Source organism: Ctenopharyngodon idella, chromosome 5 (genome assembly GCF_019924925.1).
Source record: "Ctenopharyngodon idella isolate HZGC_01 chromosome 5, HZGC01, whole genome shotgun sequence".
Taxonomy (NCBI): domain Eukaryota; kingdom Metazoa; phylum Chordata; class Actinopteri; order Cypriniformes; family Xenocyprididae; genus Ctenopharyngodon; species Ctenopharyngodon idella.
Window position 1 is genome coordinate 27,031,728 of NC_067224.1, and position 26,659 is coordinate 27,058,386.

At 37.2% G+C, this 26,659-nt stretch overlaps 1 protein-coding gene across 2 annotated transcripts; it reads right to left on the bottom strand.

Moving 5' to 3' along the window:
- Window positions 1-569: 569 nt before the first annotated feature.
- mfsd3 (major facilitator superfamily domain containing 3) lies at window positions 570-26,637 on the bottom strand. Of its 2 annotated transcripts, none has more exons than XM_051893468.1 (6): window positions 26,468-26,637; window positions 25,338-26,070; window positions 18,655-18,802; window positions 11,290-11,390; window positions 7,640-7,749; window positions 570-3,701 (listed from the first exon to the last, which is right to left on the bottom strand). In XM_051893468.1, exons 2-6 carry the CDS (start codon window positions 26,026-26,028, stop codon window positions 3,498-3,500), a joined length of 1,254 nt encoding a protein of 417 aa, XP_051749428.1. In that variant the 5' UTR covers window positions 26,029-26,070; window positions 26,468-26,637; the 3' UTR covers window positions 570-3,497. The 2 variants fall into 2 exon arrangements, with proteins under 2 accessions (XP_051749428.1, XP_051749427.1); XM_051893467.1 differs by having other exon boundaries at window positions 26,459-26,628.
- Between the last annotated feature and the right edge of the window lie 22 nt (window positions 26,638-26,659).

The following is a 26,659-nucleotide window of genomic DNA, read 5'->3' on the forward strand; positions in this document are numbered from 1 at the left end:
ACATTTAGGGACTCAGTTTAAGTTAAAAATATTGTGTAAGGTTTGATTGAGACATGCAAAGACAGGCTGAAACAGAAAGTTGCAGAATGGGATTTGGTGACTGTACAGTTTCTGGACTCACTCACTCAGCTGGACAACTCCTCCCAATTTCTCGGACCCAGTCGGGGGTCTGTCTCCAATCGACACCACGAGACAAACTGTCCCTTTACTTCTCACTCTACACAGTGTCCTTTCTTCTCTTCTCAGCTTATTTCCCAAAGACCTGAGGCTCTAATGCTTCTTTCTGCTCCCAGAAAATGGAAACTCAATGCCTGGGAAAAGCACAAGAAACAACTTGAGGTCTGTTTCATGTCATACCTATTGTTTGTTGCTATTAGGTAAGACAAGTCAATTTACAACAGCTTTGCTACCTTAAAAACAGTTGGTGGTCACGTTCAGCTGTCTTTAAATGGGAATCCAGGAGACATTTAATGCCCTGCGCTAATTGGAGGTTAACTGGAGAAAACAGCATAAAAAAACAAAACAACAACCCTGTATATGGCTACCAATTTAAGAAATTGTAGACAGAATTCTTTAAAATAATCAATACTTTTTATTTTCGTACCAACAGAAAATCTTACCACAACACCATAACAGGCAGAGATAGATTCAGCAGACTTTTAAACATTTTTTTACAAGTATGTGTTGATTTTGAAGAGGAAAAAAAATCAGCAGAATGCACCCTTCACATTTCTGGGGTTCTCAAGATGCAGAAAATGTAAAAATGAAAATAAAAAAATAGATTTATGATGTTAAAAAACATCACAGACTGAGTTGGATTTACTGTATACATTTTGAAAACATGCTAAACAGTTGAGAATACTATACTTTTTCATAACTGAAAGCATGGACAATTTAATAACATGACACGTGAGTGACATACATTCCAATCTTGCTAAAACATGTGGACCCAGATTTAACATCTTCCACCGCAATGTGCTTTAAAGCAAACAACATCTGTATCTTGCTAAGAACTGAAGAAACTATACACTACATCCTGTGAAATAATGAATAGTTAATCTATATTTCTGAATATACTTTTGACGACGATGCAAAAACCTGCTGTGGCTCAATCATAACTGCGCATGTAAACACACACTCTCTGTTTGACCAGTTCTTGGTCTCTTGTGCTTTTGCGAAGGTGAAGTGTGAAGAAGACGCTGCCTTCCTTTCTTCCCTGTCCTTTCTTTCTGTCTAAACCACCCAGGAAATAATGTCTCAGTGAAAAGGTGAAGAGCGGTCTATTTATGAATTGCGTAAGGACTCCTAATCCCTTTGACAGCTCAGGAAGAATCACCTCTGTCATGATGAGGGAGAGTATAGAATGTCACGGTAAAAGCTGGGGATATGGTTCAGTCCCATCAACAACATACGGTTCTACAGTTATTACGTCATCTCATAGGAAAACGTCTCCAGGCTCCATCAGGGGAAATACTTGAGTTGTTAGCGTTTCACTGTGCTTTATATCTTTAGAGCAGTGTATAAACCACAAATGTGCACAACACAATATTGGATTTTCTAAAGACTAAGGTTAAGTGGTATGGCCAAGCTCTCTTAATAACACAGACGAATGGCTTTTAATTCTTGTCTGATAAGCTCATAAAAGCACAGGCACATTCTGGATTCAGTAATAGCTTTTATTTTTGAGTCACCTACATGTATAGTTAGGGCTAATATCCCCCAAAAAATGGTTCTTTTTTGGAAAGGCCTTTGCTTATCAGAGGATTTAATGATAACCATTAATTGGCCATACCTTATAGTGTATTATATATATTTAAATATTTTTTCTGCAGAATGGAAAACATATACATGTATAGCTGCATTTCCATTTTCTGCTTCTTTTTTTTTGCAATTGAAATTCCCCTCAAAAATTTGTATAAATAATTATAGTACATTATAGGTTCAAGGTATCTTAAACACATTAGTTATGGCAAAACCCACACGTATGCCTATGTAGGCTCAACAATATCTCCACATGTTTTGGCTCTGCAATAAATTATATTAAAAAGTAAGGCAATTCAAACATATTCAAAAATAAAAGGTAGTGACTCAGAGAATTACCCAGTCCTTCATAAGAACTTCAGGATTAATATTTGTATATCAATTAATGATGATAGTCTATATTTCACTAACTCGAGAACCTCAAAAAGAAAAAAAAATTTTTTTTTTTTTTTTTTTTAGGTACCATGAGAAGCAAAGTTGTATTGAACAATCATGAATAATTTGTGTTATTGCATAGGAAATGCAGACAACTCATTATACAAAAAATAATCATTTTAAACAATATAGTACTGGCTCAAAAAATGAGCTTGATGAGTTTCAATGTACAGTATTTAACAGACATTAAAGGGGTCATATCATACTTTTTTAAAATATTTTTTTCCCTGAGGTCCACTTACAACGTTAGTCAAGTTTTCTGCATCAAAACTAATTTAGTTTGTCATGACTGCTTTCCACCCTCTCTCTGACTTGCTGAATGAAACAGCAAATCTAGGTAAGTAAAATGAGAAACAGTTTGGTCACTTTGCTGCAGGGCTACTCTTTCCTTACATTTCCTAACAATCCAAGCAGATGTCTCAGGTGCTATGCACAACCAGGAGCAGCACAAGGTTTTTAACTCATTTAACTCTCATTATTAATTCTTGAGGAGTTAGGTAATATGTTTTGGCCGAGTTGCTGAACTACAAATATGAATCAATGTATAACATTGTCAAAAGGTACAGTGTAGTACATTGTGTACACTGAACTTTTATTTTCCCATGATATGACCCCTTTAATAAAAGTATTGCATTGAGAATACAAAAGCACTCCACTAACCATAGAACCATAATTCAATGTTTATACTGCTTATAAATTTGCATGACTCTAAAGTCAAGCGGTTCTTAAAATGCAGCATGTTGCTGAATGGTCATTAAGCTGAATTTGCTGCAAGTGTTTCCAAAGGTGTCAGAGAGCATCCGGTTAAAAACTAAAGGCATTTCTAAGGTGAATACATGCTGCATATAAGGAAATGTGTAAATGACTAGGGTGTGTATAACTACAGTAATCCAAACTAGACCCTTAAACAAGCTGTTAACCTTTTATAACCAGTAAAATTCTGTTGAATTATACATTTGGCATTGTCCATTATAGCAAACATAATGGATTAACCATATTTTGTTTTTTTAATGATTGACTGTTGTCCTTCAGGCAGACTAGATAATATGTTCACAGTGTTGCCATAGCTCAGTCTGCTTGCCATTGTTGTATAAAAGCAAGTACCTTTAAATCTAGTTGACTATATGTAGCTGTTAAACATTTGCAGTGTTTTTCAGAGAGGTACTGGCTTTCAGTGCGAGTGCTCATGTGGCTCTTGTCACGGAAAATGCTGGTTGTGTCACAAATAAATACAAATAAAAACAACATATTTGCATCTCTGGTTACTTGGTCACCAGACATAAACACACGGCTCTCACTGGTCACTTTGGCTGCTCTTTAAGCTGCTCCTTCAGTACGCCAGTCTCTGTGGCTCTCCACACGTGCAGGGCACTGCTGGAGGTGAGGAAAAGGAAGAGGATGAAGGCTATGGGAAAGCCCACAGTGTCCACCATACCTCCAGCCAAAGCACTGAAACTCAGTTTCCCCAGGACCTCCAGAGTGGCCAGAAAACTGTAGTGGGTAGCCTAAAGATAGACAGAGAAAGAGAGAAATATAGAAAGCATTAACTTTTGACAATTTTTGGGATTTACTCAATAGTGAAAAAGGGACAGTAAATTATAAAGGGGAATGCGTTTTGCTGTTAGGCATGCCATGTGTGCAACATGCCATTCACTCACTGATCTCTACTTTTTAAAAATGTTTTTACTTCCTGCAAAGGTCCTGCACTTAATTACACAAGTGATCTTTACATTAAGGATGCACCGATTTTTTAAAAATTGGCCAACAGCCCAATGGCCGAAAACCAATAAATTACTTATATAACAATTCTACACTATATTGCCTTAATAACTTAAAAAGAAAACACTAACTAGAATCTTGCATGTTAAATAATAAGTGCATTTAGACATCACAACATGTAATGTTTATCACAACATGGGATCATTTTCAGTTTTGTTGTTGTTTACTAAACTGAAACTAAAACTATAAAGAAAAGTTTCCGTTGACTGAAATAAAGCTGTAATAAAAAATATATATATATATAAATATTAGATGAAAAACTGAAACAAAAATAAAAATGTTGCCTTAGCAACTAAAAATAAAATAAGTTGAAGTACTAAAATTACTAAGATTAACACTATAATGTACATATGAAAATGGATATTTAATTTGAGATTATTCATGTATTAGTATTTTTAAAGAAACTTTAAGTAGATGATGGCAAAGGTAATCTAAATGTAAAAATAGGTGAAATGAGCAGGCACAATTGAATATGCATAATTAAATATACAATATCACAATGAAATATACAATATTACAACAAATTAAAAATAACTCCAATTTCGTATGATAACTAATATACTTTGTGCTTCGTTAATTTAAATATCATGGCCCTAATTGTCTTCATAGGACAGGACAGTCCGAGATAGTACAGGAAACATCAGGGAGATGAGGCAAAGATGGCATTTAGAGAAAAAAAGAAAAAAAACTGAGCCGGATTCAAACTCAGGTCGGCGCCATAAGTGCCAAAGCGTAACACTCCAGATTACGTGCACAACAGAAATGCTTTTTGCTTTTGACCTTTCTGACGTGTGATATTCTTCAAAATAACTTATGACTTTTTAACTTGATTCTTCTTTATCAATTTTTTACTTTGCCTCACATCAAAACAATTCCAATATGAGGATCAAAGAGCAGTCTGAATCAGTCTGAATCCATCTCCTCTGTCTGTCTACATACTCTAGTCCTTCGAGTTAGCACACAGAATGGGAAAGCAAAGCCAAGTCCATTCCTTCACATGGCCCCGCCACTAAAGTTAAGTGAAGTACCTTTATTCCTACAAACTTGTTTAAGGTGTTCAGTTTCTCCCTCCAGGGCCTTTTCACAAACATTCACAGTATCAGTTTTCGGTCATCTAAAACCACCTTAAAACAAACACACACAAACACACACAAGCTGCTCTCGCTACAGTATGTAAGTCATAAGAACATTTCGAATTAACCTACAGTTTACAATCCTCCTCCTGGTTATGTTCTTCCGAATGTGAATCTGATGTTTTTAATTGCTTAGAGACTGAGGGAAAACATACCAACACTTGTTTAAGCTTATTGTTTAATGAGTTTCGTTAGTGCCATTAATTCAGCACATACTAAGTTGATGGAGTGACAAATAGCTGAGAGAGCAGTGAAAGATCACATGCAAGCAGCGCAGGCCCATTTAAACAGGACAATACAGTCATGTCAAAGATGAACAAGGGGACGAAACGAGAGAACATGGGAGGGGAGAGATATCTATGAACAGTGAGAACTACCGTTTATCATCTAGGGGACACATAAATAAACAAATAGAGAGAATGAACAACTGAACTAACAAAGAGAGAAATTAGACAACACAAGTTTAGTGGGACATAATAGGGAGCTGATGAACAGAGCTGGTATAGATGGACTGTTTTTCGATAGACATGTAAGCTGTCTTTACACTGTAAAAGTGACACAGAAGCAGTATCTGAAGAAAAATACAATGACATGGTGCATTAGGTGTGTTTTACAAACTAAAAAAAAACTATTTGTTAGCTCTATCTGCCACCTATTCATCTTATGCACATATTCAGAACAAAACGTGCACTGATTGTCACAAGAGCAAACTTTTGCACTGTATGCCATCTGTTTATACTGTAGATTTACAGAATGGATTTCCTAAACATCACAACTATATAAACAGCAACTTTTTACTGTAAATACTAAACTTTAATTTTTGAAGAACAAATTAATATATTATCTCACATTAATGGGTTAGTTCACACAAAAATGAAAATTATGTTATTAATTACTCACCCTCATGTCGTTCCAAACCCGTGAGACTTTTGTTCATCTTCGGAATGCAAATGAAGATCTTTTTGATGAAATCTGAGAGCTTTCTGTCACTCCACAGACAGCAACACAACTTTGACGCTTCAAAAAGTTCATAACCTGAATGACGCACGAGAACAAACCTCTACCGGAAGCTCAAACATGCTGCATAACCAATGAGGTTCATTCTCGTGTGTTATGCAGCACATTTGAGCTTCCCGAAGAGGTTTGTTCTTGTGCGTCATTCAGGTTTGGTTGAGCTTCTGTTCGTTTTCTGATCAGTGTTTATATGCGAGTAAAAGCCTAAATTAGATGTTCATCATAAAAAGTGATCGAGTCTCTTCATTAAATTTGGACTAAACCACTCAATTCATATGGATTAGTTTTACGATCTCTTTATGAACATTTTGAAGAGTCAAAGTTTCAATTGTGTAGGCTGTCTATGGAGGGACAGAAAGCTCTCAGATTTCATCAAAAAGATCTTCATTTGCATTTCGAAGATGAACGAAAGTCTTATGGGTTTGGAACGACATGAGGGTGAGTAATTAATGACAATTTTCATTTTTGGGTGAACTGACCCTTTAATAGAAAAAAATGCATAATTGTTGGCAGAACAAGTACAACTACAAGACCACAGCATCTTATAAACCAAAGTACAAAAATCTGCTCCTGCAATGAAACCCTATAATCACTCCTGCAATTAATATTCCTGGAATAAAAAAGGCTTCATTCATTTACAGCCATACTACACTACCATATAAAAGTTTGGAGTTTCTGAAGGATCATGTGACACTGAAGACTGGCGCAATGATGCTGGAGATTTAGCTTTGCCATCACAGGAATAAATTATATTATTTACTGAACTTTCTATCAAATAAATGCAGGCTTGGCGAGCATAAGCGTATCTGACACCATAAAATCTGAAATCAAACTTTTGAACGGTTGTATATATACAAATTGCAAGTGCAAGATGTGACTTTTGAGACCTTTGCTAGGAAGAAAGTTTTGAAACCGTAGAGAAGATTGGGGAACAGAGACTGGAAATAACTCAAATCAATCTTAAACTTGCATTGCTCGCATAAGCACTAAGGTTCAATGTTAAGAGCATGCAAACTAACCACTGGGCTACTGCTACCAAAGATATAATCTTGACAAATTAAAAATAAATAAATAAATCAAAATGTCAAGTCTGTGAATGTGAATATACTTTCTGATGAGTATGCTTTGTAGGTGATTGATGAGTTGAAATGGGTTGACGTGCAGAGCTAAAGAGAGTGTTAAAACTGCTCAGTTCTCTGAGTGGAGATATTGACTGACAGATAAATAAGCTTTTGACTGCTGTGATGTGCTCACACATGTGGCAGACAGGAAACACTCTCAGGCGTTCTGCAGCTCACGACCTGTTGTGAGACTCTACCTGTCAACAACTATCAAAAACTGTAAGATGCGTGTTTTGTTGTCTTCAGAGCTTGGCGGCTGAAACTTAAGAGAAAACACAACAGATTTGTCCTGCTGTTGACCTCAGGTGAACACATGTGATGCCTTTAAGCAGTCTGTTCTGATCCGTCAGGGAACATGAAGAGCTGCGGTCAGTTGAAGAGGCTGGCGTGTGATACCTGTATGCTTTCCTCGGCTCTCTGTGTGCAGTTCATCATTGTGGTGAAAGTGAGAGTAGTGATGAGACCCGCTATGAAATGCTGCAAACTCAGACTCAGCACTGCCATACCTGAGGAAGAACGGACGCAATAAACATTAATACAACATACTTTTTAAGTCTGCAACAATAGCCTCAGATCATAGGAAACTCACAGCATGTGTCAGTCACAGACACACCTCAAGTTTGAATGTGACTTTGAATTTTCATATAAATATATACATATATTTCATTTAAACAAAATGGTGTTTCTGATGTCATGTCTTGTAACCAATCATGTCAACGTGCCGGCAGGCTTTAGCATTATCATTAACCATGACCGCTCTGAAGCAGGAAAGTCTCTAGAGAATATATCCCGATATACGTTTTTCTGTTGATATAAATATTTGGGTATATTTGGCAATATAGCGGGTGTATGATATATATAGCGATGTTATGATGAACTATATGCCTTTCTCCATTGTCGTTCTAAAGTGTTCAAAGCATTTAGCAACACATTAGTAGCTGTTTGATAACGTAGTTAAGCAAACGGCTAATCAAAATCATTACTGTTATGTGTCTGGCGTTGTAAAGAGCGATACTATAGTGCAGCGTTTACCTCATTAAGTTCACCGTGTGGATCTCTTGAGCTCGTGAGTGAGTGGAGGCGGGGCTAATTAGCATATTCATATATTCGCGTATAATAAATTAGGCAAGGGTGTAGAGTTACATTCAAGCTATTTTAAGGCATGAAGAATTTTTTTTTCACCAGAAAATATTTTTAAATTTGTCATTTTGGTGATCAAAAATGAGTTTTAAGGGATACAATTATTGACTACAGGAGGACTTCAACAACCTCATAGCTGACAGTAGGTCTGTCTTTAAATTTTTATAAGTTATTGTTAAAAATCAATTTCCCTATGGAGAAACTGAAAGTTTTTACTTTTGGAACCTGGCTGTTACACTCTATAGGTGTATTGCTTGTTTGCAGAGGTTACCAGAAAAACGCCACCTACTGGAACCCGACTGCTGCACTCTACAGGTGCAGCGCTGCTTTGTTTACAGAGGTTACCGAGAAAACAAAATCGGACTGAATTTTTGTTGTAAATTTTAACTGGTAGATGGAAAATAAGCTAATGTGCATTCTAAAAAACCTCAACCACAATTTAGATAATAAGGTAGCCTATTTAGAAATGTTCATGGAGCATATGAAATACCGATAATTTATCATTTTGACATCCTTTTCATAAAAATAATTAAAGGCTGAAATGTGAGGTTTATCTTTTTTTTTTTTTTTTTTTTGCCAAAACTTTATTTAAACATTAACGTATTTTTATGCAAATGAAAAGTGCATAGTGCTGCTACTTTTATTTTTTGTTTGTTGGTTTTCGACATAAAACTCGTCAGCATATTTTAACAATACCACTAAAATATTGATAATCATGATCATTTTGGTTAATATGCCATGATATGAAACTTATACCATTTCATCTCTACTCAGACTCAACATTGTCATGCCTGTGTTAGCAGGAACAGTACTGTACATGCTTGTTATAACACTGAGCTCTCCCAGACTATCATTCATGCAGACAGAACCATGTCAAACTACTAGCAGTTTAACTTGAGACACTCAAAATCTGACTCTATATGTTGCCCTGACGCTTAGAAATTGGTGTCTTTTTGGCCTTTTTGAAGTTGATTAGTTAAATCACCTGAGTAACATCCACCCAGAGCATGAGACAGACCATCTACCATTAAAGCCTCTAAAAATCATGAATCTCAAATCAATCATTACCAGAAGCCCATTTGCCAAAAAAAAAAAAAAAAAAAAAAAAATCATGAAGCTTTCACATCCAGCTCCATCTGAATTATTCACTGGAAATGTTTAGTTCTGCCTAACAAGACTTCTCCATTACTTATCCAGGAACCACAGGAAGGAAAATCAGCTCTTCTGAGGCATCCAGTCTCATACAATATTGAAAAATATTTTCTGCAGAACTTTATCATTCTTTTTTCTTTTTTTTTTCTTTTTGGAGGGGGGTTAGACGGGGTGCAGAGTTACTTTGTTCCGTTTCGTTTGGGAGAGTGGAAAAAAAAGAGACAGAGAGAAAGAATAAGAAAGACAGAGAGATGAGGGAGTTGTCAAACAGAAGCTCGCTGACAAAAACATCTTGACTAAAAAGCATCGACATCCTGGGGAAGAAGTAATACAGTGGCAAAAAATACAGAGTAAAACAGCTAAAACGAAAGAGTTTCCCCATTTCCTTTTTTTCATTGTCATTAAATAAACATTCAAAGCACCTGTGAGAGAAAGAGACAGCACAAGAAGAAAAGAGGAACAGGCAGAGGGTATGAATATGGGTTTATTCATTTATCAAAGTGAGCCGTGAGAATACTCAAGGTAAAATAGCGTTAGCTTCCGCAGACAGAAACAGAAACGCAAATCCACTTAAGCAAGTTGAACCGGGAGAGAGTATGTTTGACATAACTTCTGTATGATCACTTCTATACAGTTCATGCATAAAATTTTGCTTGCATTATGCTGAATCCAAGCACTAGGACTATGAAGATGGTTATCAGAACAGGTCTACAGGAGTCTTACAGAAGATTTATGGAACAAAAGTTCAATATAATTTCTCAGAAAAGAGAGCACACTGATCTAAGGTTGGATCAATACTGAAAGTTTGGCTTCGGTAAGATATCAGCCTCTGGTACTTCAGTTTTTAATATTAAAACAGATACCTAAGGCAACAAATAAACAAAACTGAGCAAGTGATGAAATGAAACCAAGTCTGTGAACAGACTCAATAACTGTCAATTCGGGATTAATCTGAAAAAGTGTATTTTTCTTTTGTAATTCTCCAGACGTCACTTAAGCACCAAAGAAGTTTTTGCCGTTATCATGTGATGGTCGTATTAATGTTTGCAAAATAACATTTTTCATACATGTTGAACTTTGATGATATTTAAAATCTGCCATATAAAGAGTGCAAATATCTTCATTATCCTAAAATAAATACTAAATGAAACCATTTTAAAACAACACAATATTTTTAATCACACACGTCAACTTTTGATTTTAACTTTTCTATTCTGATCTCACCATACAGCAAGATGAACTCTATGCTGGTCTGTATGACATTCATGTTAATACTCTCCCTTTTTTTAATCAGATGATGTTTAATGCAGCGTTGAGAGCTTTATTCAGACACACTCTGCCTGAACACCTGTTTACTCTGTGCAAGGTGCTGAAATGGACACTTTAGCCTGTCAGTGGAAAACGTGGGAAACCGGAGATGGCCCTATGGATTCTTAAATGCAGGGGAACAGTAGAAAGCTCAGCGGAGAACAGGTCAATTTCACTTCTATATATACACATACGTACAGGTAAGCTATTTGGCTCTTAAGAACAAACTGTATCCACAAAATGTACATGGCAGTAATAAACATGTTTTGAATGCATTGAAAAACTTAAAGAACAGAGAAAAACTCAGTACACTGTAACTTATAAAGCAGTGTACTATTGAAAATAAAATAAAATAAAATAAAATAAAATAAAATAAAATAAAATAAAATAAAATAAAATGGTCCTATAGAATGTTCATGTATTGAGTGTGTATGTGAAATTCTCACCTTTCATCAAGGGAGAGGGCTCCAGCACTACGAGAAGTGAGCTCTGGAAGACCATGCTGATAGTCCGTATCATAAACACACGTCTCATCAGCAGGCCAATACTAAAGACATAAAAGAGAAAAAGTTCAGTTCATATCATCTCATACTCCACAAATATGTATAATATAATATACTGTACATTACAGTTAAAAATATTTAAAGAAATTAATTTAATTTGTCAAGGGCACAATCAATTGATTTTGACAAGTGACAGTAAAGACATTTATTATGTTACAAAAAAAATGTAATTTTCAAATAAATGCTGCTCTTTCAAACTTTCTATTTATTATCACAGGTACAGGGTCCATAAAAATATTGAGCAGAACAGTGTTTCTTAAGCGCTAAAACAACATATTAGAATGATTTCTGAAGGATCATGTGACACTGAAGAACAGATATTTTCAACTGTAATAATATTTCACAATATTATTACTGTTTTTGGTAACACTTTATTTCAGGGTCCAATTTTCACTATTAACTAGTTAGCATGCATATTACTAGGATATTGACTGTTTATTAGTACTTATAAAGGCACATATTAAAAGGTTAGTTCATGAAAATTCTGTCATTAATTACTCACCCTCACCCTCATAGGATTAAGGGATGTAGAATATGGTCATGCAGAATAAGGCATTATAGTGTTAGTTCACCCAAAAATGAAAATTCTGTCATTTATTCTGTCACCCTCATGCCGTTCCACACCCGTAAGACCTTCGTTAATCTTCGGAACACAAATTAAGATATTTTTGTTGAAATCCGATGGCTCAGTGAGGCCTCTATAGCCAGCAATGACATTTCCTCTCTCAAGATCCAATAATGTACTAAAAACATATTTAAATCAGTTCATGTGAGTACAGTGGTTCAATATTAATATTATAAAGCGACGAGAATATTTTTGGTGCGCCAAAAAAACAAAATAACGACTTATATAGTGATGGCCGATTTCAAAACACTGCTTCAGGAAGCTTCGGAGCATTATGAATCAGCGTGTTGAATCAGCGGTTCAGAGCGCCAAAGTCATGTGATTTCAGCAGTTTGGCGGTTTGACATGCGATCCAAATCATGATTTGACACGCTGATTCATAACGCTCCGAAGCTTCCTGAAGCAGTGTTTTGAAATCAGCCATCACTAAATAAGTCGTTATTTTGTTTTTTTGGCGCACCAAAAATATTCTCGTCACTTTATAATATTAATATTGAACCACTGTACTCACATGAACTGATTTAAATATGTTTTTAGAACATTAATGGATCTTGAGAGAGGAAATGTCATTGCTGGCTATGGAGGCCTCACTGAGCCATTGGATTTCAACAAAAATATCTTAATTTGTGTTCCGAAGATTAACGAAGGTCTTACGGGTGTGGAACGGCATGAGGGTGACAGAATAAATGACAGAATTTTCATTTTTGGGTGAACTAACACTATAATGCCTTATTCTGCATGACCATATTCTACATCCCTTAATCCTACCCAACTTAACAACTACCTTACTAACTATTAATAAGCAGTAGTTAGGAGTCTATTGAGGCAAAAGTCGTAGTTAATAGTTAGTTAATAGTGAGAATTGGACCCTAATCCAAGAAGTGTGACCCTGTTTTTAATCAAATAAATGAAGTCTTGTTAAGCAAAAGAAAAAAAAAAAAACTCTAAACTTTTGAATGGTAGTGCAATATAATACAACATTAAAAAGACAAAAAATAAACAAAATACATACCACAACAAACTAAAGGCTAATTTTTACAGATCAGTCATTGTAGGTAGGGATGCACCAATACCGATACCAGTATCGGTATCGGGCCCTGCCTGGGGTGAATTAAGGTCTACACAGGCTCCTAGGCTCAGGGAGCTCTAGAAAGTTTGTAGTTTGGTCAGTTTACTTATGTGAATGTAAACACATGGGAAATAAAACGTATGTGTAACAATATTGGATCCGTGCATTCGGTCTTAAAGGGACAGCAGCTTAATAAACCGGCTGCTGTGTTTGTAGTGTTAATCAAACGACAAAGGACAAAGAAAGCCCTGCTGAAGTAGCTCTAAATATGTGCTGTGCTATTAAAAGAAAAACAAAATATGATAGAGCAATAGAATGAACAGTGAAAGTAACAGAAGCTTGTATTTTTTGCTAATATTCTTTTGGTTTCTCTACCTAATATATTCTAAAATTACAAATGCAGTAAAAATACATGTATCTGTATCGGTATTGGTGAGTACCAAAAATGAAAGTATCGGTATCGGCCTCGTTCTGGAAAAAGTGATATCAGTGCATCTCTAATTGTAGGACATTAATGAGAGTCAACCACACATTTACTGCCACAATGAAACAGAGAAGCACTCCTGTATATATGCTTACATGCATTGTGCTTGCACACTCAAATTGATTCTCTATTAGCAGTTAAGAATCCCCCTGGGTGAACTTCCTTAACGACATAATCAATAACGCGACAAGATCCATAGACACGGGCTGATTAACCCCCCGCTAATTAGTGACCATCACACACCTCAATTTCTACCAGCTCCAATCAGAACACCCGTCGGGCCCTGTCAATCACACACAGGGTCTGGAGTCATGGCTTCTACAGTGTTAATATTTCCAATTATCAGTACAGTTAACATAATTTTACATCATGTTCTCTAAAATGAACACATGCATTAATGCTTAAAGAGGTCAGGCAGAATGATTAAGAACCAGGCTTGAGTTAAGCTCTGGTGACAGCATCTGTTGCATGAAAATTAGTTTGACTAGTCCCTATGGTTATAAAAAGAAGTATAAAATTGCATCATCAATTAAATGTCCTTTCCATGTGAATAAACTCTGTCTGAGGCCTCTGACAGAGAAAGCAAGATGAGAAAGAGAGAAGGAGATGTGGGTAAAGGTCAACTGAACTTTAAGAGAAGAGTAAGGAATCGTCTGTCATCTTAAACCAGCCTTTTAGATCTAGATGAACCCAGTCAACAACAGCAGCCGGTCAGACAGAAAGCCAATCTGCCATCATTCTCATGCAAACACCCTCCCTGCATCCACTCAATAACACTCTTTCATATTTCACTCCGATGAGAGGAGAGAGAGAGAGAGAGAAAGAGCTGTAAGAAAGACAGAGAAAGTCTTAAAGAGGAAAACAAGCAAGTTAGAGAGAGAGAGAGAGAGAGAAGGGTGCGAGAGATCGAAAGCAAGTCTAAAACAGGCGTATCACACGAGCAGTTAGGCCCGATAAGATTCGTACTCTCAGATTGCTGATGGCGATCAGTGTATGGGGGTCAGTTTTTGGCCACTCAAGCGTTTCAGATGGGGCCGGGATAAGTGTCCAAATTAGCTTTTAGTGGCCCTGAACAGACAACGACAGAAACCCAATCTGTGGGAAGCAAGGCCTGAATGCACGACTGTGTCGAATGAACAAGCCCCCTGCGTGTGAAACTTTACATTCCTCTCCATTCACTAACACTGCCTTTAGCATAGAGACGGAGAGAGAGACCAAAAGAGAGAAAGGAAGGGAGAAAGGTAAAACAGAAAAAAAGACAAAGGGACCAAGAGAAATGGAGAGGTTAGAGAGAAAGAGAGAGAAGGAAAGGTAAGAAAATTAGAGAGAATAGATATTTAACTCGTACATTTTTTCGCATATTTTGGGACTGCACATCTGTTCCACTCACCTGGGGCCTGGCATATAAACATTGCACAAAATGGGCATTGAAATATGTGTACACAATTTTCCACACACATATCAGGATTTATAAAAAAATAAACTTGCCGTAAATACACGCACAGCATCTGTACAGACCACGCATATGCACTTGTTAACTTGTGTGAGCAAAATAATGAAGTAAATTATTTTAAACTCGTTTTTCCATTTAATATACAAATTTATATGAAATATGCCATCCTCATTAATCGAGTTAAGCACTTAAATTACATTAAATCATTATCCAGAAGTTAAAGAGTTATTTATCAATTTAAATATGAATATTTGTAATGGATGTGCTGCTTTTTACCAATTTTTCTGTGGAATGCTACATTTTAATGTTTTAACGACAGTGAGAGAATTGCTTGATGTATGATAATTCTGTGATAAATCTCTTTAAATTGTATTCTAAATAGCAGAAATATTTTCACACGAATAATGATCATTGATGCACACTTGACTCTGACGGTATAATGACAGACACTCATAGACTCTTTGGGTGGTCAAACGGTCCATAGGTCTGATGACACAATACTGTACAACTGCTGCCACATCACACACAGGTGTGCTGTTTATCCTGTGCAGACAGACAGCAGCCTAATGATAACACCTTACGCAGTCTTCCAAGCATCATGAAAATGCCTATTTGAAGTAAACATGATTTATTTGATTACATGATTTATTTTTAAAATGTTTTGTGAAGCACTGATGTGTGTATATATATATATATATATTTATTTATTTATTTATTTATTTATTTTTTTCTGATGTCAGAAAATTGTTACACTGAAAAATGAGTATCTGTTCATTTTCCAATAAAAATTATCTAAACATTTTAAAATATATGTTTATTTTATGCGTAAAACTGCACAAATTAGTTTTGTTTAAAACAATTGAAATTTGTCTGTTTTGCCAAGAGGAATGAATGAGAATAATTCTTCTCTGAAAAGTATTTTATAGCTACAATTTTGGTGTTTTTTTTTTTTTTTTTTTTTTTTTACTGCATATTTTATTTGAATATTTTTATTTCAAACAAGACAAGGATACTGAATGATTTTTAGCAATGTAATGTGATGGCAGAAACAGCATTTACAGTCCGCCTATCTCATATTGTCCTAGTGTCTTGTACCTTTAAAAGCAGTAGTAGGCTATTACATGGATGGAAAAATACATATAGAAATGATTTGCAGGTGAGGATATGCATAGTAAAACTAGGCATTGTAAGCTTTTTAAATGGTTATTTTGGCTAGGGGTGGGGATGCATGCACACACAATCTTTCACTGATTAGGATTTCTAAAGGGAATTTTGTGCAGGTTCTGGCATACATATGGTTTTACAAATCTAAAAAGTTTTGTGCCTTTTTTTGTGTACGCACACTTTTTAGGATGAAATCTATTCAAAGTTTTATACATGAGGCCCCTGGTATTTTGAAGGCATGTTCATTTACAGTATCCATCTATAATTACATTTCTTAGAGACCACATCATCTCAAAGCCCCTGAAATTTATTTTCCCCATAATCACTCTTGCAAATAATATTACACTGAAATGCACATTTAATTTCATATCCATACAACATATTGGCTGGTTACCCAGTACAAGTTATGATTGTTTGGATAGGGAAGGGAATTTAGAGACTGGACCTACTGAAGTGTTAATTAAATACTAGGCTAGTGACTATTTACAATAAATATACACTACTGTTCAAACATTTGGGGTCAGTAAGATTTTTTTTTTTAAAGAAAGAAAGAAAGAAATGCTTTAATTCAGGAAGGATGCATTTAAGGTAGGGTAGGCAATTTGGGAAAGGCTAGCAATAGCAAGCTAGCTTTGAAAACACAAGATCCCACCATCCCTTCAGAGCGCTCCCCAAAGCTATGCCTCCTTCAAAACACATGAACACACACAGCCAGAGCACAGTCTGCAAACAGTCAAGAGAGAAGGTGTTAAATTACTTCAAGTCTCAAAGCACAAAACTTTACAATAATAATGAATGTACACAATTTAGAGAGCTCCGACTTGTACCACCTGACTGCTGCAGGTTCATTTTGCCATTGACACAGTGACTGTGTGTCTACAACTCACAGCATCATGTAACTCGCTGATGATGTGTGATGTCTGGGCACGCAGGGTACACGAAGATATGCAAATACAGGAAGGTAAGACATCCCATCATTACATTCAGACCGAAGGCAATGATTGGACGAACATTTTTTGGTCCCGAGACATCCACAGAAGTTATATGTACATTTTTTAGTATTTAAAACACTTCTATTAACGATTGCTATCAGGATGTGAAGAGGTTCAACCAGTATAACAAAACATGTTTATGAAAAACATTGGCTACCATACCTTGAAATTGCTCAAACATGACAGTGAAAAATGCTTATTATGATAAAAAATTCTATTTTTTAAATAAATGCTGTTCTTTGAACTTTGTATTTATTAAAAATCCTGAAAAATTTATCAATTTCCACAAAGATTTTAAGCAGCACAACTACTGTTAACATTGATAATAATAAGAAATGTTTCCATATTAACAGGTGTGTTTTAACAGATAAATGCAGCCATGGTGAGAGACTTCTTTCAACAACATCTTACTGACTTTAAACGTTATGGTCTGGATTTTGGTGACCTCTGATCTAGCCAATGTTTGCATCACCTCAGTGACTAATACCTGTTTAGATGGTTAGGGAATTGCAGCTCCCAGAGACAGTAGACTAAGGGTGATGTTACTCTCAGGCTATTAATAGACCAACATTACATCATTTTAACTAAAGTACACACCAACAGTCAAGTGCAGAAGATAATGTAATGCATTCCAGGGGTGTGTAAAACTGCATTAAAATGTTTCTTGATGCCATAATGTAAAGCAAATCAGCCTGGAAAAAAATGGCACATGTCCAGTATGAAGAGTATCATTTCACTTTAAACTCTGATACATGACTGGATGTCTGCCCTCAAGTCTGGAAGGAACAAAATAAACACAGAACCACAGAACCTGTGTTTCTCCAAAATCCTCTTCCTCATGCCTTTCTCTGAGCACACTAACAGGTGTGTGGGCTTATGAGTCAATATCGCTTGAGGAAGATAAGCGACTTCAGCTGCTCTTGGAACGGTTTAGGCAACCAAACTCATATCTTAACTTTTGCAAGACATAACTGGCAAAAACCGGTCTCAGTTCAGTAGACAAGGGCAACGTATCAGCAACAAGTATATCTCTATTCACGCAGTCCAACCTTATGCATCCTGGAGGCCTTTCAGCTCACACCTGAGCCTTCTTTACTCTCAGCTCCCACAAAAGGCTGTGTTTACTTCCATTACTATCACTCCTTCTATCTCTCACACACACTCTCTATCTCTTTCTCTCTCCTTCTTTCACGCCTGGGGCTGAGATGGGTGGAGAGATATAGTGAGAAAACACTGAGAAAAAGAAAAGGGCCATGTTTCTTTCACAGAGAGATGGTGGGCTACAGAAACCGATAAAGCAAGAGGGGGCTTAGAAAAACATGTAAGGTGAAATCAAAAAGAACAAAGTCTTCCAACACCATTCCTGCAACATTAATAGCAAAGCGTGACTTGGCTGAAAGGGTGTTGCAGCTAGAATTGAGTCAGTTTCACCATCGTTTTATTACAAAACACACTCCCTACCTGTACTGAGAGAGCAAGAAGCCCCCGATTGATGAGCCGCAGATGGAAAACGCCATGGCAACCACACCGTTCCACACCCCCAGTTCTCTGGCCGTCATGTGGTGGTCCAGCAGGAAGAGAGGAAACATGGTGATAGCACCCTGTTCACCTGTACAGAAAACATAGGATTACATCAGCACACACACACACACACACACACACACACACATAGTTCAATGATTGTAAATGCTCTTTTCTTGGAAAACTCTGGACTTTAGATAGAGAGAACGAAAAGACCAAGATAATTGACATGATTACTGAAAATGTGCTGGATTCTTAACATTGCATCAGACTTTTCTCAAACCTGGTGTTAAACTCATGATATTAACTGCATATTACAGCACAAACTTAGTCAAAATAAAACACTTATCTGAGAATGGAAAAAAGTGATAACCTGAGCAGAGGCCATGGTTTTGTTTCTTTACTCCTCAAAGGATCAGTGCCTGGATTGCCTTCCAGTCAGAGTTTGTCACTTAAACTCAGACAAATGTGACAAAAACAAAAGCTGCCAGTGAAAGCGTTGCCGTTACATTGCGCTGAGTCCTGCCTCGCTGCATGATAGTGGGTGCGCAGAGGCCTTGGTAACCCGCCGCCGTGTATTATTTAACGCCATTGTCATTATTTATGGAGTCTGCCTTCAGTTTGACAGCGAGACAGCCCGCTGACTGACAGCTCTGAGACCGCCGTCAAACAGAAACTGCGCTTCCGGGGACCCCGGGATGAAACCGGTGAGAAACAAAAACAGAAAATCAAATCAAAAATCAGACGCTTCTGCCTGAGTTCTGCTACGGTCGCTGACAGCGCCACGTGAGTGCTTTGACATCGCTTTCTTTGTGGGGGATTGAGTCTGACAGTAGAACTAAATTTGTAAAGGATGTTGTAAAGTTTGTAATGTGGTGGCAACAATGAACAATGGGACTCATTTTTCACATTCAGCACATCTTTTTTCATATAAGGCAGCTATGCCACCCAGGTCCAATGCGTTCAAGGAATAAGGATGCAATTTTACATAAGGATGAGCACATTCAAGCCAGTCACATTCACTTTGCACACAGGGCATTGCGTGTTACTTTGCTTATATTGTGTGTTGACTAATGTCAAAATACTCATTTATCACCTAACCCTTGAAACTCTAGCACAGATCCTGCATTTGCATAACCATAATTTACTTGTTTTAGAGTATAGTAACCACAGATAGCACTACGGAGGCCATTACCATTGTCAAAACCACAGTAAAAATGTCTTTGCAAGTCGGACTTGTAACCCGAAGGTCACGGGTTCAAGTCTCAGTACCAGCAGGAAATGTAGGTGGGGAAAGTAAATGAAGAGCTCTCTCTTCCACTCTCATTACCCACAACTGAGGTGCCTTTGAGCAAGGCACCAACCCCCCAATCGCTCCCCGGGTGCCGCAGAAAAAAAATGGCTGCCCACTGCTCCGGGTGTGTGTTCACTAAAATATTACAATTAATATAGTTGAAAATTTATCTAGGGAACACTGTAAAACAAACAGTGATCAGTGTCAACATGGTAATGTAAATGTATACAAAATGCCAATTAATTGTATCTTTTAAACCCCTCTTAAAAACTCTCTGGCTTTTTTTGTCTAACCCAACTTTATGATATGTTAGTAGCTTGTTGTTTTTATGTGAGTAGTTAGATGTATATGTTCTATAATATTAGTGTATTATGTGTGTTTGCTCTTTGTATATGTTTACAAATTGTACAGCACATTGGTCAACTAAAAGTTGTTTTTAAAAGTGCTTTATAAATAAATTGCAAAAAAAAGATGATGATTGAACAGTTCAGATGCTGTAAATCATCTCATATGTGAAGTCTGGACATGCGTTCAGCGTTCTGTCTCAGTCTTTTTTTTTCTCCTACGCTGCTTCAAACTAATTATTTCTTAAGCAGGGATTGAAAACAAACAACAAGGCTGCTTATTTATGTCTATAAATAATCTCAGAGCAACAATTGTCCATTTCACATGGGATTTCATTAGACATCCACAAAAACACAGCGAAGGAAAGCAGAAGAGGGGAGGCACTGGGAGGAGAAAGGGGGGAGTTAGAGAGAGAGTGGGGAGAGATGCTTTATCAGTTCACCTCAGTTAACAACGATAGATAATGGGGAACAGATGAAGACAAAAACGGCCAACAGATTCAGGATGAGACTGAACAATTATGACAGCAAATAGGTAAAGAACTGTACTACAATTGCATGATACTGATACATCTGACTGAAACTTGATGAAAGATCTAAAGCTCCTTTTTAAAGGTTTTCTGCCACTGCATTTCATAAAAAAGAAAATCTGTTAAAGGATTACAATTAAAGCGATAGTTCAAGCTAAAAAGAAAATTATCATCTTTTACTCACCCTCATAGTGGTCCAAACTTAAAGGTGCAATGTGTAAAAGGGCATTTAGTGGTGAGGTTGCGAACTGCAACTAACAGCGCACACCCCTCCCTTTCGGAGAAGCTATGGTGGCCGTCTGGCCGACACGACAAAGATGTCATCGTCTGAGACAGCAGAGAGTACATTAAAGCAATAATTTTTCTTCTTACTTCTAACAAAGAATGGTCTCTGCTTCTAATAAACCAGACGACGACTACTACTACTACTACTTTGTGCATATTCAACGTAGTGACGATGCAAGCTGCCTCTGAACATAGTGACGAAACGTGATCTGTAGAGCAGGTTTGTCCGTTTAGAGTTACTGTAGAAACATGCCGGTGCATAATGGTGACTTGACATGGAGGGGGGACCCGTGGTGTACGAGACAGAAATGGCTCATTCTAAGTATTAAATACACAGCGGTTCATTGTGTAAGGTCTTTATGCACCACTGAAAACATAGTTATGTATATTATATTGCATTTCTGTCAATATATCCTCCCACATTTTACACACTGCACTTTTAATTTCTTCAATGGAACCAAAACGAGATATTTTAAGGATATACTGGTTAATTACACGCAATTAAAATGAATAAGGACTGGAGCTTTCAAGTCTCAGACAGGACACAAAAGCACCATAAAGTATCAATATTTTGCATGATTTACAGCTTTGTGTAATGAAAAGACTGAAATGTATTTGATTATTAACAGAGATCTTCCCATCCAGTGCCTTGTTAACTGATACAATCAGATCGAGCCAGCGAGTTGAATTTGACAAACAAATCAGTCTGATTCATGAACAAATCACTGAGACAGGTTTTGTGAATTGGATCACCTGATTCATTGGAAATTTCACTCAAAACCAAAAATATATCAGATATCTCTATTTTCATGACATACCAAACTGCAATACAGATGTAAGGAATCTCAGTGAATAATGATTTACATTTTAGTTTGTTCCTCACACAAGGCTATCATGTCTTCAGAAGACTTGAAATATAGTGGATAAATCATTTTAATCATGTTAAACTTGATAGCTCCAGTCCTCTGTTATTTTTATTGCACAGAAAAGAAAGGCCAGGATATTTTTCAAGTATTCACCTTTTGTGTTCCACAGAATATAGAAAGCCATACAGGTTTGGAGCAACATGAGCATGCATTTCAATGAAATGCCATCATAGTCAACTAGATGCTGACTAAAACCAGCTCTATGATTTAAAGTCCCCATAGTCTTCAGCATGGGAACAGCCTGAGGAACCTGGGTCCCTCCCAGTTCATGTAGGTCACTGTGCCGTGTGTATCTGCATCTGTGTGTACTTGAGCAGGTCACACAACTCCATTATAAATGCTCCTCAACCAACAACAAGCTCCGTACCAAGTCTCTACGGACCTCTGAGGTTAGAATACGCAAAGGTCTAGGTTATTCCCTTTACATTCTGGGACACAATGACATAATTGTTTGGCTGAAACAAAAGCATAGAGAACTATCACTTGCACCGTTAGCTATGTGAATGTGAGCGAAGATACTTGGTATGGATAGGGAACGGAGACGCATCCTATTCAAAATGTTATGTAAGCTCACATATCTAAACAGAATGCTTTTTAATGTTCACACCCGAGTTACACAATGGTCCAGACAATGGGAAAACAATGTAGGTCAACTTAAAGACATCACATACTTTACTCATCTTCTTCCTTGGAATTCTGTCTTTTCTCCATCAGCCTCCACTCGCACGCTTTCTCACCATAAGAAATGCCCCCTGCACCCCACCATCTCTCTTGCTCTCTCACTCTCTCTCATAGCTGACCATGTGGTGGGTGTTCATTAATTCATCCCCCCTGCAGTCCTCCGCGTTCCCTCTAGAAAATATTTGCCTCCTGTTCGCGTCACCCCTCCATCCCCCCTGCGAGCCCCTCCTTTCCCTAGCCCCTGCTGTGCGGGACAGAGGGAGGGCAGCATCAGGCGATATACATGCAATGTACGTGTGTATGAGTGTGTGTTATGTGTATATAGTTAGAGAAAGAGAGTGAAAGACAGACAGACACAGAGCAAAAGTGGCTTTTTACTCCCATACAGAGTCCGAAATTAACCCCCCACAAGTACACTCCCACCTCCAGCCGGACACTTCCCAGGGAAGCATGTCTGGCCTGATCCCAGCCCCCTCCATCCCATCACTGTCCCTCCATCACCCTTTATCAACGCTTGGGATGAACACATTTTAGTAACAACCTGTGATGCAATTGAGGCGCTAGATGACAAGCAACGCCGTAAAGCGTGATTGATTTGTAATCTTAGTAAGACACATTATTCTACAATCCAATAAACATCTTATTAAATCCTGAAGTATATAACAGAGAACTTTAGTTTGTGAATTCCTATGTACTGTAATATATGATCATATAAAGCTTTTGAGAAATAAGCAATAATTAATTGCAAATGACCATTTAATGCATGGTGGATTCTAAGACTTTGCATCTTCACTCACCATCAATATGCGTTAATAGTTTTAATGTGATTTCTAATGTCTTTTAGTGATTTTTTAGGGATAAACAATGCAAAACAATTTTCTTAATCAAAAATTGTCTTGTTTTCTAAAAAAAAATCCATACTAACGTTTATACAATCTTAAAAATAAATAATTGAGATGCAAAACTCCATGTTTTCAGAGAATTAAGTTGAATTTTTCTTATCCCGCTGGCAGATTTGTTTGTTGTTGTTTGCTTTAAACACAAACTGCACAAAATTGGACAATTTGTGCTAAAAAAAACCTAATTAGTAAGATTTTCTATTAAAAAATAAAAAAATTGTCAATGGAAAACAAAAAATAAACTTAATTCATGACATATTCTCTAAAACAAATCTTATCTTATGCTAATTTGTTTCAAGTAAATGCATATTATTTTATAGACATATTTACTGAAAAATAAGACAATAAAAATAATGTTCTGCAGTGTACTTGGCTAGCACACTTGTAAACAAAAGATGTTATTGAATTAGTAAAGTAGTTTGTGTCATCTGAAGTGCTGTTTAATAATGATTATGATGATGATCAGGGGGAGAAACCTTATAAGACGGATTAACAGGGGGGTTGCCGCTTGTCCTGTCTGATTTTGTCTGCTGGAGCTCATCTGATTACAATGCCACCTCTCTCTCTTTGCCAGAGACACATATCCATATACTGTACATACACAAGCCACACAAAGCTTGGTTTTCTGATTAAATTGCTCAAATTTTACAAAAAATATTGCACTCAAATGAAGCGACATAAACAAAACACATTCATATAAACATATTCAGTTTTCAATGAAAATACCACAGACACAAAGAGACTCTAATCTGGACATAATCCCCTTCTGGTGCCAAACACCACATTCAGCTCATTGAAAGTGATTCATTAGCTGCTATTTATACCTATATTCTTGATTTAAATCATGACACAGGAGTTAGGCTTGTGGTGAAATGCTAGCTTAAAGTTAAACGAAAGATTTCAATATCAGTTTCAGTACAGACATTCTGAACAACTGGATGGCTCAACTGTGTATGGTTTCCTGATGTTTAGCGGCTTCAAAGCCATGGAGAATAATGTGACAGTAAGAATGGAAAAGGGCAAGGCTGCCATCTTGTGGCAAAACAACACATTACCATGACTGTCCATGAACTAAAAAATATATATTTTTGTATATATTCTGCTCAGTTTTAAGTTTGTGATCAGTCACAGTAAAGCGTTGTTGTTGTTTTTGATTTATAACTTATATAACTTATAACTATAATTTTCACTCCGTCCCACCATTCTGACATAAATTAGTCACTTTCCTGCTAAATAACTTAAGAAATCGCTTACTTATAGCTGTATAGTTATCACAGCACATAAATAATATTTAACATTTACAAATAATTCTATTAAAATGTGTATGTATGTATATATATATATATATATATATATTATATATATTATATACACACACACACACAAATATATATTTTTAAAATAATAATACATTTCAATAAAATTATTTGTAAATGTTAAACGTGAAAATGACTAGTAAATCTATAGAATGTGAGAATAGTGGGGCAGAAGGGAAAGTTATAAATGTTTGGAAAACCTGCAATTTTTTTTCTGGTGATGTAGAAATTACACACCTTTACATATTAAACTGTCTGAATACAATTTTTTCAGTACAATAGGTGTGTGTCACCTTATTCAACAAATGTAAATGATGTAAATGATGTTGAATTTAACAAATATCTTACCTAGCTTGTAAGTGAGGACGTAGAACATCGTCCATGGCGTTCCTGGCACAGACAAGAGCTTCCTCCACACCTTCCATGGCTGCATCACATCCTTTGGCCCTCTTCGTCCTTCTCCCTGTCCCCGCGCTGACTCTCCATCCAACACCGGGGCGCCCCACACGAACAGAGCAACACCACCGTACACGCAGGCCAGCAGTGTGAACATCCAGCCCCAGCCTGCAACATCAATCACAGCCAGGAGCCCCCCTCCAGCAAACACAGACCCAGCTTTATACCCCACCACCTGTACAGTGTTCCCCAGACCCAGCTCCCCCTGCCCCCTGAGCAGTCGCACAGCCGCCCCATCTGCCGCAATGTCCTGCACGGATACCAGCATGTTCATGGCGAGCAGGGAGCCCGCTACACTCATGTACTGAACATCAGGTGAAATAGTAGCGCTCACCAAACAGGTAAGGGCCAGTCCAGCCACAGTGCCCACCAACCAGCAGCGCTTGGTAGCTGTCCGGTCCACCAGAGGGGCCCAAAGTACCTTGAGCACCCAGGGGAAGTAGAGGATTTTGGTGAGGCTGATGCGGGTGAGGGAGTGACCGGCACCGCGCAGGTACACTGGGAGCAGGGATGACTGCAGGCCATATGGAATCCCCTGGATGAAGTAAAGGAGACCCAGGAACACCAGCTTGTCGTTTATCATTGAGAAAGGTGGGTTTGGGGAGCCTCAGCTCATGGCTGTATTCTGTAACGAACAGAAGTAGAGTGTTTGACATGGACTTGTCAAGTCAACTTATTGGTTTAATGCATTTTTCTATTTAAAAACACAAACCAGCATTGCAAAGAGTGCTGAGCGGTTCATTCATTCATTCAACGACACTAACATAACATCATACCTTGATATAAATGATAGAACATTTGCAAGTGTCATTAGATATCTTTTTATAAACATTCTGCAAACTGCTTTACACTAAAATTAAATATTTGAGCATAAGAACGATTCATTCACAGTCATAAACAGTCCATTACTGTCCACATTTGCTCTACTTGAAGGAGACTTTCAATTAGGACCACGAACATTATACATATATCAATTTACAAATAACACAATTTAAGTAAAGCAAATGTCTTACTGTATTTACAGGTAAATGTCTTCTTCAACTGCTGTGCTCGATGCTGCATAACCTCTATTTTCCAATCCTTGTTACTTCCGCGCGAGCGCGTGACGTAACACACTAATTCAACCAATCAACATATAGCACTCGACAGAGCCTCTGTCTCACAGCCAATAATCCAACAGCGCCACCCGGTACTGCAGCGTAGGGCAGGAATCA